The following is a 12,979-nucleotide window of genomic DNA, read 5'->3' as shown; positions in this document are numbered from 1 at the left end:
CAAGAATGAAAATATCACTAGCAAGAAGTTAAAATGTCGAGCGAGCACTACGATAACCAATACCATGATATTGGGCAATGAATAAGGGAGAGCTAGCAGCTGGTATCCAGGGTTTCCCCTCTTTGCACCAAAGTCCGTCCAAAAGGGCGGCTTTGGGCACCTGCCAAACGCCAGGCATCAAATTCAGAGGAGGGGGTGGTAACAAAGGACTGAAGCTGTGAAAAAAGAGAGGAAGAGAATCCTGTTCACCCTTGAGACCCAGAAGCCTATTTAAAAGAAGGGCTTGGACATCGTGAAAAGTATGAAGGGTAATGGGGTGACCTAGGGTCAGAGAAGTAACCATCTCTACCACCATAGCACAAGCAGCCAGGGCTTTCTTGAACAGGAGTGACTATAAAAAAAGGCAACAGAGCGTAATTTACCGCCATGTTCTCCCTTCATGGTGTTACAATAGTCCCAAACAAAGAGATAAAACATGTGGGCATAAGCAGGAAAACCCAAACTTGAGCTAGAAACCAAAGCACATCTTAAATGTCCAACATTTCATAAGTCCATCTGATAAGAGCAGTCATTTCAGAAACCAGGGTCTGTCTCAAAATCTGGTCATAGAAGGAATAAGCAGAGATCCATTGGCGGCAGTGACCAATCATAGCAAGAAAAGTAAGCATGTCTTTCTTGGTAGCTGGGCGGGGCCGACCCAGAATAGCAGCAATGCAGAAAGTGCAGATTTTCCTCTGACCATGAGACAGGACAAAACCCAGGTATTTCACTTCAGATGTACACCAGTGCAGTTTATTTCATGACACCTTGTGACCACACACAGACAATCATTATAAAAGGTGAAAATTATCAATCGGACAGGTCTCCTGAATTATGGAACACAAAAGTTGTACAAAATAAGAATATGACCATGAGGGGCAGTGCATGACTTTGTAGAATAGCCCGAAGGACATTCCACACTAGGTATACTGTTGCTTAAAGGTGAAGGCAGCCTCACCAAAGGGACTAAAAATAAAGCATTCTTTAGGGAAATGACAGAAAAAAATCATTGGCTGCCGGTGGAATGGTGGAAGAAACATAAGGGCAATGAGAATTACCAAAACATTAACAGCCCTAAATCTAGGACGAAACAGGGAATGCCATCAGCTTTGGCAACAAGAGCGATGGGCGTATTATAAGAAGAGATGGTGGTTTTGATAATGCCGGAGAAAAGTCAAGAGACGAGCAGTGGAATCTCACCTTACTGCTTGATAAAACCAAGAATGAGTAACTTCAAAGAAGCACTATAGGGGGTCAGTGGAAGCCCAAACAGAGAAGTCTGGGGGAAGGGACAAAAACATTCATGCACAGACCCTGATAATGAAAGCAAAGAACAGATTAGCTTTGCTCTGCACAAGAAAGAAAACCTTTAAAACGGAATTTTTTCTTTTTCTTTTTTCTTTTTTTAACTACAAGGGAAAGATCTTAGACTGGTTCAAACAGCGCATTCAATTCATTCCACATAACAGCATGTCCTACCTCAGTAGTAAACATTGGTGACACAGAAAGATGGGAGCTGAAGGAAAAATGTCATACACACACACAGCCGTACAAGTCTCATTTGTCTAGGAGTAAGTGCCTTTATGACTCATTACAAAACCCATATAACAATGCAAAAATATTCGCTTATCTTACCTTATAAGCGAGGTACAGTAATAAGAGACAATAAAATCTTATACTCTATAAAAGTGTTAACCTTACAAATGACAGAGTGGGCAGGGGGGTTCTATAAATAATTTCATTCTTTCCGAAAGAATGGCAGCTGCTTATATATATGAGGGGTGCTTACCAAAAGTACCCCGAGATTTTTCCCCAAAAAAACTCCATAATAGAACCCAAAGCTTGAACTTAAAATAAAGGGTTGGGTACAGGTCACCACTACCCAGTGAGCACTAAAGAACAGAAAAAATTCAGAAATACTCACAAAATACCGGTGATATCATCTGCCCATCGCGGACGTGCCCCCAACTGAAAAGGATTCAGGCCCCACTCCTGCCCCACACCTTCTCTGTCTCTGTCATTTGTAAGTCAGGTACCTGGGGACACATCTTAAAGACCAGAAACCATCTTTCAAATATGTCCGTCTTTTACTATGAGTTTCACATCTTTTATACGAATCAGGTTTGTCAGCATGTGACGGCATGTGACGTAAATACAAACCATATATGGAAAGTCACATGAAACTTTAAACACATCAGCATTTTTCCTATCTGGAGACTGAAGTCCACAGAGGGTCAGAAAAAGCCTTGACCAGCAGAGCTTCTTAACTAAAGCTGTCTGTAAATACGGCTTAACAAAACAATTGAATTCACTTCACTACAACTCTGTTTAAACATTCATGTCAAAGAAAGAAAGACAAACATAGATGTCCTTATACCATCTTCAAAGAAGGGAAAGATAAACAGGGCCTACCTTTGCATCTTTAAACAACATATGCCTAAGGACACTTACTAAAGTTCTGATACGTGTCCGTTCAGCTGATATGCTCTCATTTCTGGATGGAAACAGCAGAGAGGGCAGTGGATGGAAGGGGCGAGATAGAGGGTGAACAGTAGATGGAAGGGGTAGAGAGAGGGGGACAGATGCTGAATGGAAGTGTGGGGGAGAGGCGGACAGACGCTAAATGGAAGTGTGGGGAGGGGGACAGACATTGAATGGAAGGGAGTGAGAGAGGGAGTAGACGCTGGAAGGAAGTGGAGAGGAGAAAGAAAAAAGGGCATATGCTGGATTGGGAGAAGAGAATAGAGTTAGATACTGGAAGGGATAAGGGAAAGAGGTGGCAAGCTATAGGTAGACACAATGAAAGAGGGAAATTGAGGACTGAATAGTAAGAGAGAATTTAAACAGAGGCAGAAAATAAATTGAGAAGAAAGAACAGGAAGAAAGGAGCAGAGAGAGAGAGATGCCAGAGCAGGAGGGAAGGGGAGGAGGCAGATACCAAATCTGAGGGGAGGAAAGGAGGAGAGAGAAAGTTGCTAAAATCTGCTAGGAGGGAGGGAGAGATGGAAGGGAAATAGACAGATGCCACACCATGAGGGGAGTGGAGAGAAGTAGATGGATACCACACCAGTGAAGGGGGGGAAATGGAAGGGAGAGGCAGATAGTTTCTGGAAGAGGCATAGAAAGAGAGCAGATGCCATATGGAAGAGGCAGAGAGAGGACAGACAGTGGATGGAAGGAAGAGAATGATGAGAAGATGAAAGCAGAAACCAGACAACAGAGGTAGAAAAAAAATCTCTATTTGTTTTATTTATTTTTGCTTTAGGATAAAGTATTATTGTAGCTGTGTTGATAAATGTTTATTAATAGAAAATGGAAATAAGGCGATCCTGTTTATTGGACTAATTTTAGTATATATATATTTTTTTTTTTTACTAATTCAGAGACCATAACTCCTTTCCTCAGGTCAGGACAGGGATACTGTAACAGCAGTATAGGTTACTGACCTGAAGAAAGAGGTTTTAATTGAGAAATGTATTAGTCCAATAAAATGACGGCTACTAAATTTTCTTCCTGCCATCCGCCATGCCCCATGCCTCCTACCCAAATGCAAAATATAAAGTGTCTAGGAAGGAAGGGGAGATTTGTTCAGAGATGTTTGGAGGTTGTATAGAAGAAAAACTGTACACTGGCATTGTTTGTTTTGAATTTTAAAATAAAAGAAATAAAGTGAAAATAAAGAAGCAAATAAGAAAATGGGTAAATGAATGGGGGCGGGGCAGGGGGCCCAGTGGACTTGTGTGCCTAGGGTCCCTCGACAAATTAATCCTGCCCTGCTTGTCAAGGACCTTCAGCAAAGAGAGTGTTGGAAATGATTTTTTCAATTCTACCTCCACCTGTGTAGAGTTGAGTTAATGATGAGGAATTTTCCCATGGTTTGTCCCAAAGAATCCATGGTTAAGTAAACTCTTTGGTTCAGAAGAGCCTAGACCAGGGGTGGGCAACTCTGGTCCTCGAGGGCCGAAATCCAGTCGGGTTTTCAGGCAATGAAGATGCAAGAGATCTGTTTGCATGCACTGCTTTCAATGCATATTCATTGGGGAAATCCTGAAAACCCGACTGGATTCCGGTCCTCGAGGACCGGCGTTGCCCACCCCTGGCCTAGACTGACTTATCTGATGAAAGGAGCGTGCTGAGTGAGTGAATGGATTACTGACCCATCACCTCCTAGTTCAAGATGATAAAATTACACTAAAATTACGTAAATGGCACCTGAACAAACAGGGACTGACTTGGCACAAGAAAGAAATCCTCCAAGTGAGTTTAACACAAAGGAGTGAAATCTGAGGCAGAGAACAAGTACCATATTATCTTGTGTATAATGTGCACCCTGACTTATATAAAAATTCAAATGTGATGCTGTTTCTTGCTGGCAGGCAGAGCTAGTTGCCTACAAGATGTGTGTATTCCAGCAGTGAAATGGCGCATGTGTTCCTGTCCATCCTATTGGAGAGTCTCAGAACCTGTGGCCCGCAACCTTCTGAAAGCCACTGATAACTAAAAGCACCACAGACCACCACGATAGCTCACAAATTAAAGCTCTGTCTGTGGAGGGAGGTTGGTTCTTCTGATGGATCTGATGTCACCACCACCATCAGAATCATGACTCAATTCCCATGGATCTGCACTGTTGCCAATGAGATAAGGATTTCTTTGAGCCAGAGGAGTCAACTCACTTGCAGTGACCAGAATCACCAAGGAGAAATGAAGAGTGCTCCCCCAAACTGTCTGGGAGTGTATCCAGCTCCAGGAAGAGCCACTCATGAGGACCAGTAGAATGAGTACCGTGGAGCAGCATGCACTCTCTGCCAGAAAGCTACATCAGGGCCCCAATGACCAGCCTTTTCCAAGATGACCAACGTTGAGAGCAAGGCCTACGGTAGGAGAGGGAACAGTGACTGATACAAGAGGAGTAAGAAGCAATACAAAGCTACGAAGCCCAGTGAACTCTGAGCTAGTCATTCGGAGAACCCCTTAAGTACAGTCCCCAAAATATCAGGCCTAGGAAAAGTCTCAGTCCCAAAAATCTATGAAGACACCCTGTGAAAGTATGATCTTTGTCACATGCTGCCAACCACACTGCACCATCATGGGCCGAAATGGTAAAAGTCTGGGAGGCCAGTCACGTTGCCTCTGTTAGATTGACGACACCAACTTGCCCACATTAGAAACACTATTCAATCAAATATGCCTGGTATCGGGAAGCCTACCTGTGAGTTTGTCATTGGGGGTATCTCTACTTTGGAGCATTTCCAGCACAGAACTCGAGTGGATGCTTTCTGAAGGCAGTGGCCTCACTCACCAAAGCCAGGGATGTCACGACTTTCATGTGTAGACTGCCCAAATTGCTTTGAGATCCCTGGATTGAGCCCATATGAGGAGAAGAAAATTACAAAAGTGAAGTCACACAGATAAATATCTGTCAGACGTACAAAGTAGGTCCCTATATGTAAATTTGCCAGTGACAAGAATATTTATATTCCGCATATCCTACAATTCTATGCGGATTATAAATTATTCAGGTACTCAAGCATTTTTCCCTGTATGTCCTGGTGGGCTCCCACCCTAAAGTACCTGGGTCAATGGGGATTAAGTGACTTGCCCAGGGTCACAAGGAGCAGGATTCAAACCCACAACCTCAGGGTGCCAAGGCTGGAGCTCTAACCACTGCACCACACATGCTACATTAAGAAGTAGACCTTAAGTGTGTTGCATGGGTCGAAGAAGAGATTTATGGGTCTGACTCTGCCTATAATGTTTTTAGCCAAAAGGGAACAACAACTCAAGAGTTAGCAACCTGGCCTAGTCATCAGAAGGCAACTCTGTTGTTGTTGTGGACCAAGAACTATGAACTACTACTCTTCGGAGACCCAGATCCTCCCTGAAGGAAACCTAGTCAAAAAAACAGACTATAATCCAGTCAGCCTGAAAGAACTGCCAACTGTTTCTGGCTACCGCAGAAGAAACTTCCAGAACATTTTGAAAAGACATAGACATTCATGTTCTCTGAGTCTTTGGTAGTGTCCATATGGGCTCTTTTGCAGACCCAGGAAATGGTAGCAGTGGGACCACTGGAAGCACCCAAGGGAGTTAAAGGACTTTGAGTTGTGTGATATATTAGTTTGCTTTTATATGAATAAAAGGTTTGCTGTAGAGGTTGGCCATGATTCTAAGTTAAGTTAGAAACAGAGAAACTCAGCTCTTGCCACCTGAAGTGGAGACTTAACCTGGCAGGAATTAAGGAAATGCTGCTTCGAAGGGTAGAAGGAGAGGAAAGGTCCAAGATCTTTGCCCAAGAGACAGGTTCAACTATTAGGGTTACCATATGGCTCCAGATAAAGGAGGATGGATTGAGTCATCCGGGTTTTACCTCCATTGCTTTCAATGGAAGTAAAACCTGGATAGCTCAAGTTTATTAGGTTTTTATATACTGCCTATCAAGATTATCTAAGCGGTTTTACAATCAGTTATTCAAGTATTGTCACTTTCTGACCCGTTGGGTTCACAATCTATCTAACGTACCTGGGGCTATGGAGGACTGATTGACTTGCCCATGGTCACAAGGAGCAGTGCGGGGTTTGAACCCACAACCCCAGGGTGCTGAGGCTGTAGCTCTGACCACTGCGCTGTTCTCCTTTTTCTGGAGCCATATGGTTACTTTAATACTTTTCCAGTGGAGTGATGGCAACAGAATCTCTGTGCTGAGGTTGGAAAATACATTTTCCTTGTTTAATGGTTTATCAAATGCAATAAACCATAAAACGGAACTGTGAAATAAAGCAAAATGGCCTTATTTTTAAGTCATTACCAAATGTTCTTGCCTTCATTTTAAAATGACAGGACAGACATCACTGCCTTAGGCTCACTTCCAAAGGGCTCAAGTAACCCCTTTAGTATATTGTAGCAGGGGATACGGTCGGGGCCTTCCCCTGACATACCTAAATATCTGGTTCCATACTCTACAAATTCTACTGGAAAGCCCTGAAAGGCGATGGATCAACCTATCTAAACAATCGCCTTACCTGGAGCAACACATTCGGACCAAGGAGAACACAGGCTCCCTTCACTCACCCCCCAATCAACGGCATACAATGTAAGAAAATGTATGATGGCCTACTAGCCACCCAAGCAGCGAAACTAGACCATCACATCTCCAACGTCCAACTACAAAACCCTCAGGAGAGAATTAAAACCCAAGTTATTCAGGAAATTTGTCAAGTCAAACTAACCTTCTCAATATATCCCCAGACCCTAATGCTTCTTCCAATTATCTATCTTTTAATCTCACTGGGTATTCCCAGACCAATTCTTTTGTAATCCGCCTAGAACCGAAAGGTATTGGCGGAATAGAAGACACTAATGTAATGTTTAGGGGGCTCCACAAACAAACATTGCAGTCAATCAATGCCAAATCCTCCCGAATCGTTGCTGGTCTGGAGTCTCACCTTCTTCTTTTTCCTTTCTTTCTCTTCACGGTCCAGGCAATGAAATTTGCAGTGCACAAAGTTTAGTGTTGACTTGCCAAAACATTTTTACCCACACATGAAGACACCACTGAACGTTAATAGTCCGTGACTCCGAACCTTGAAAATTCATTGACCAAAATGAGACGAACAATGTCAGTAAAAGATGGCTGACAGATATATTGAGGCCCTGCTAAACTGAACATGCTTTTATTTTCCTCTTGCTTCCAGCTGGGACGAATCGTTCTAAGGTTATGTTCCACTTGGACCTATCAGGAGCTTTTATTACCAGTAGGGAGCAAAATTAATACAAGAAAATTACTACTAGTACTATTAATCATTTCTAATGTACTACTAGGCGTACACAGCCCTGTACACATTATAAGCAAGTACTATCTCTGTCCCTAGCGGGCTCACAATCTAAGTTTTTGTACCTAGGGCAACGGTACAGGGTCAGAAGGAGGCTACGGTGGGTGCTTTAGTGTTGAACCCTGGCGGTGCTTCAAACCACAGACCTACTCCACTCTCAAGCATGAGAACTGAGCACGCCTGGGGTGCCGGCATCAATGGCTAGGCGCACTGCCGTGTTTTTCTAAACTTCAGTCAGCGGACTAGGGATCCAGTGTAAACTTCAGAGGACAGCACAGCTTATTTGGGGTAAAAACAGAGTTAGTGGCTTATTGCAATACGTAATTTTTCTATACGTTAATTTTTGTTTGTAAACTGCTCCAAAAGGTCGCACTCTGGTGGTATAATCAAGTCACAGTGAAATTTTTTAAACTTGACTGCACAGCTCTGGTATTACGAACCAGAACTATTCACAACTAAAGTAAACATAAGAACATAAGAAGTTGCCCCCGCTGAGTCAGACCAGAGGTCCATCTTGCTCAGCGGTCCGCTCCTGCGGCGGCCCATCAGGCCTAGTGCCTGAACAGTGGTCCCTGATTAATTTTGTAACTTACCTCTAATCCTATCCCTCTACTCTTATCTGTACCCCTCAATCCCTTTGTCTTCCAAGTACCTATCCAAAGCTTCTTTGAACCCCTGTAGCGTGCTCCTGTTTATCACATCCTCTGGTAGCGCGTTCCATGTATCCACCACCCTCTGTGTGAAAAAGAACTTCCTGGCGTTTGTTCTAAACCTCTCTCCTTTCAATTTCTCTGAGTGCCCCCTTGTACTTATTGATCCCCTTAATTTGAAAAATCTGTCCCTGTCTATAAAATAATAATAATAAACAAAACGAAAACCACACACAGGCAATAGTATCCAAGGAGAAAAGGCCATTTTTATTCTTCGGCTCCTGACACCACTGACTCGTCCTTAATATACTGTGCTGTCGGGGTGAATGTTACTGTACAGATAAACCACATAGTGACAAGGTCCGTGCCCTCCAAAAGCTCACAGTCTGAGTTCAATGACTTACTGAAGGTCTCTGGAGCAGGTCCGATTAGAACCAGCATCTCCAGAGTTCCAACTTTCTAAATCATTTCTATTGAGCACAGGTGAGCAATTGCAAAGGTCATCAGAGCCAGCCATGTGACATTGCAAACTGCAAATCAGTGCTTCCCAGCTTTGGGGTCCACTCCACGGGCGTGCACTTAGGGCAGGGCTGGGAAGTACTGATCTATGAAGCGCAGTCTCAGGGATGGATAACCAAAATATGCAAATTGAGAAAAATATGTCTACTTTTCTATCTGATAAATAGCAGTTTGAGGCTCTTGAGGACAGAGTCGCTGAGCCCTGATCTTTGCATTATGGCTGTTAATATCTGCAAGAGGAGAAAGGAAGGTGCCTCAGCCTTTAAATGAAGTGCATTACAGTGAAAGACATTATTTTAAAAAAGGAAGTCAACAATCAGGAGAAAGTCCTCTTTCTGGAAAGGGAAAACTGCTCAGAATATCAGAAACATTAAGCGACGTGGTGGCTCCAGTGGTGAAGGTCAGGCTGACCTTGTCCTGGTCTATCCCATCACATAATAAACAGCTTTGTACTTATTAAACAGGGGTCTTTATGGTCTGCAGAGTGCAGAGTTTATAGTATTTCTGCTCTTAATCTGTAGCAGTCTCTGGTTAGCAATCATTCGTCTGCCACTGTTAACCCACTCTGCACAGTCACTGAAGCCAGCGACTCTGAATTCAGGCGATCGTTTCAATAAGTTAAATTAAATTAATAAGGAACAAGTACAAATAAAATAAATACTGTCAACAGAAGAATGGGTCCATAAATAAATAAATAGTCAAATAAATAAATAAATTAATATACCAGCATGACATAAATAGGTTCAGAAATTGCAGAATGATTGTTGCAAAGGGCAAGTGCAGTCCCTGTAGTTGAAGTCACAGCAGGCCTGGTAGGAATCTTTTGCTCATAAGGGACATGTTTCAGGAAGGTTTTTGGAAATTCTTATTTATTTAGACAGACTGGCTCTCTTGCAACTCGGGGCTTCCAGTTCCAGCAGTCACATTTGGCTACAAGAGGTTCAGCACAATGGTATTAGCTCAGGGAACTTGTCTGGAAAATCTTCAATGTACCTTACGGGACACGTGAGAAGTTGCAGGACTCAACGCATAGTCTTGAAGCTTTTGAAATGCCACATGTGCCCGTTCTGCGGGTCGAGACAGGGAGGGCAACCTACAGTGCTTACATACAAGGTGAGGTGCTCAGGAGAGCTGCCATTTGGTTCCACTCATCTGGGGTCTGCGGAAGTGCAGCAAACGGTGTGTCCACTCCTACTGTTAATTTCACTGTAGAAAAGAGCAGGAATCTAGTGGTGGGGGCTGGAATGCTGGTCCTTTCTTCACCGACTGGACAGAGTCACCTGCCAAAACAGACAGATTCTCGAGAATGTGACAAGCAGTCCCAACACTTAGCATCTCAGGGAGTGCAGTATAAAAGCATGTTATAAACCAGATATATCTCTTCCCCTTCGGTGACACTGTTATTCAAGCAGAGACTTAAGTACACGGGGCAGCTATTGATTTGGGCACAGTGTGGAGGGAATTTAGGGAAAGAGAGCTTAGGACTAAGGATGCTGCTCTCCTGATGTAGGAAAGGCGAGAACTAGCAAAGAGATCCCAGGAATTCAGAAGGAATGACAAACTGCCAGGCCCACATTTAGGGGAGTGAATAGTCTAAGGATATCCCAAGGGTTTTACTCTTGATTCTCAGCCTATGTAACCCTGCCCAGGGCCACCTTCTAAGTAAGGTAACACTGACGCCCAGTCTGTGACCCATGTACCACCATGCTGTTGAAGTCCTGTTTGCCAGGCAAAAGAAGAACCCTGAGAAGTGTCCCCTTCTTTTGACTCTCCTTTCATACTAAAATAATATAAAACATGGGGAGCTGGAACAATGGCGTTACTCACGGGTTTCTGGGTTAAAACATGCCCCTTTCCATCTGCTTTTATACCCAGTTATGAACTGTGCACTCCAGTTCAGGCTGTCCTAAGCCATAGAGATTGGTTAGTAAGAACTGTCTTGATCATACAGCATAAAATGCACTCTTCTGAGTCACACTTGTCCAGCTTGTCCTGCCGCAGAACAGAACTTTGTCACTTCTGTAGGAACCACTTTGCTGCCCCACAGTGGGGAAAACCAGTCTTTAATCCACCGCACAATGTGGAAATGTTAACCGGGCCAAATCATCTTGTTAAACTTGCTATACGGACATTGGACAAATTTCTTGCTGCTGGTTGGCCTCACGGGTTCTCCCCAGATTCAAGGACAGGAGAGAGGAGAGAAACAGAACTGGTATTACAGAGTAGAAAGAGTTAAAGCCCCATCACAAAAAGTATTTCCTTTCCTCCCTAATGTCTAGGCATCTACAGGTCAGGGTGGCATCACAGGAAGGTGGGAAAGGGCAAAGAACATGGGAAACGGGGAGATGTAATATTATTACAGGAAAGCAGCTGCCCACACTTTCTTAATGTCTAAAGCTGTCGTAGCTTCCAGCTGAGTCATAGCTTGTACGCCTCCTGCGCTCTCCTGAGCTGCGGCTCCAGTCCCGGCTGCGGCTTCTGCTGTCGCTGCTTCTGGAACTGCCATAGCTGCGACTTCGGCTGCGGGAACGACTCCAGCTGCTGAACAGAGACGAGGAAGTGGAGGTGATGCTGCTACAGGAGGAAGGGCTCGGGCGATAGTAGGGGATGGGCCTCTTCCGGGCACTGTGAAGAGACAGAAAATGACATCCGTGAACCCAAATGGCTCTTCAGCTTGGATACAAAGGGCATTTTACCATACCGCTTCTTAGAGCCCAAAACATCAGCAAGGAGTCACAGCAAGATTAGGAAGGATTCATACAGTAACATTGAGGATCAGCTAATAGTGAGTTAAAATCCTGGACTAAAGTGCGTTTTTAATTCTGGTTCCGCTTATTATATGGAAAGTATCACCACTCCATGCATTAAAAAGCTTTTCTGCAAAGTGACCGGGTTCCTGTTTCTCCTGGGCAATATTGCTGGAAAGACTCCGCCACCCCCCCTGTTGCTTTCACAGTGTTTATGCCTAAGCTGCTCTGGCGCCATATTGGCATACAGAAATTTAGGAATGCCCACTTTTGACAGGAGCTGCCACACCTGAGTGTCCCATGCAACACATCCAGGTGAGTTGCGTATTTGCTTGATGTGACGCCCTTGTGTTACAGCTTTGGCATCTACAATATAGAGCAGCGCCTCACATGATTTATTAGGGCTTCTTTCTCTTGGTAACTCCACCTTTAGCATCAAAGAGTTAATGGCACTTCTGATATGCAGACGTGCTAGAAAAAGGGGAGGGGGAGGGGGTGGCCCAGTGGTTAAAGCTACAGGTTACAGGATTCCTTGTGACCCTGGGCAAGTCAATGAATCCCTTCATTGCCCCAGGACAGACAGGGAAAAATTCATGTAAACCATTCTGTGCTCCCCGGATTTAAGTTTTAGCACAGGATAACGTAGTGTGGTCGCTGTGTTATTTAACATTTATAAATACATGGAAATGGAAATAAGGTGATATATTTGTATTGGACTAAATGGAGAGCAAACCCTCCCTAACTGCAGAATACTGTCCTGACCTGAGGAAGGTGGTTTTGGCCTCTGAAAGCTAATTGAAATATGTATTTAGTCCAATAAAACAGCATCACCATATTTTCCACTTTTTGTTTTATTTATATTTGTTAACTTATAATGTAGTAATTGTAATATGTCAGCTTTTGAAATTTGTGTCCACCGTCTTTATATTTCGCACAGTACAGGGGGATATCACTTTCTCTTTTTCTCTGGTGTTGCACTGTGGCTTCTTAGGGATTCAATTTAAAATGTGTTTCTATTTCTAATTTGTGGTTAGTTATTCTCTACTGTCTGTGTTCTGCGCATATGAAAGAGACATGGTTTTCTGTTAGCATTAACTGTGCAGGATGGAGCTCTACTCATCTGGCTTTTTTTTTAGTTTTCCAATAAGAGCATAAGTGGTCCATCGTGCCCAGCAGTCCGCTCAGGCAGCTG

The 12,979-nt window shown here is 43.7% G+C and overlaps 1 protein-coding gene across 1 annotated transcript in view; it reads right to left on the bottom strand.

The window, feature by feature from the left end:
- Positions 1 to 10,815: 10,815 nt before the first annotated feature.
- The window catches only part of SRRM4 (serine/arginine repetitive matrix 4), a 153,619-nt gene continuing 151,455 nt past the window's right edge, over positions 10,816 to 12,979 (bottom strand). The window contains exon 13 of the mRNA XM_033956018.1: positions 10,816 to 11,665. Coding sequence (XP_033811909.1) covers positions 11,425 to 11,665 — 241 coding nt within the window. The 3' untranslated portion in view covers positions 10,816 to 11,424. The remainder of the gene's footprint in view (positions 11,666 to 12,979) is intronic.

The sequence above is a fragment of the Geotrypetes seraphini genome, chromosome 8, assembly GCF_902459505.1.
Source record: "Geotrypetes seraphini chromosome 8, aGeoSer1.1, whole genome shotgun sequence".
NCBI lineage: Eukaryota > Metazoa > Chordata > Amphibia > Gymnophiona > Dermophiidae > Geotrypetes > Geotrypetes seraphini.
This window is presented reverse-complemented; position numbering and strand designations above follow the sequence as displayed.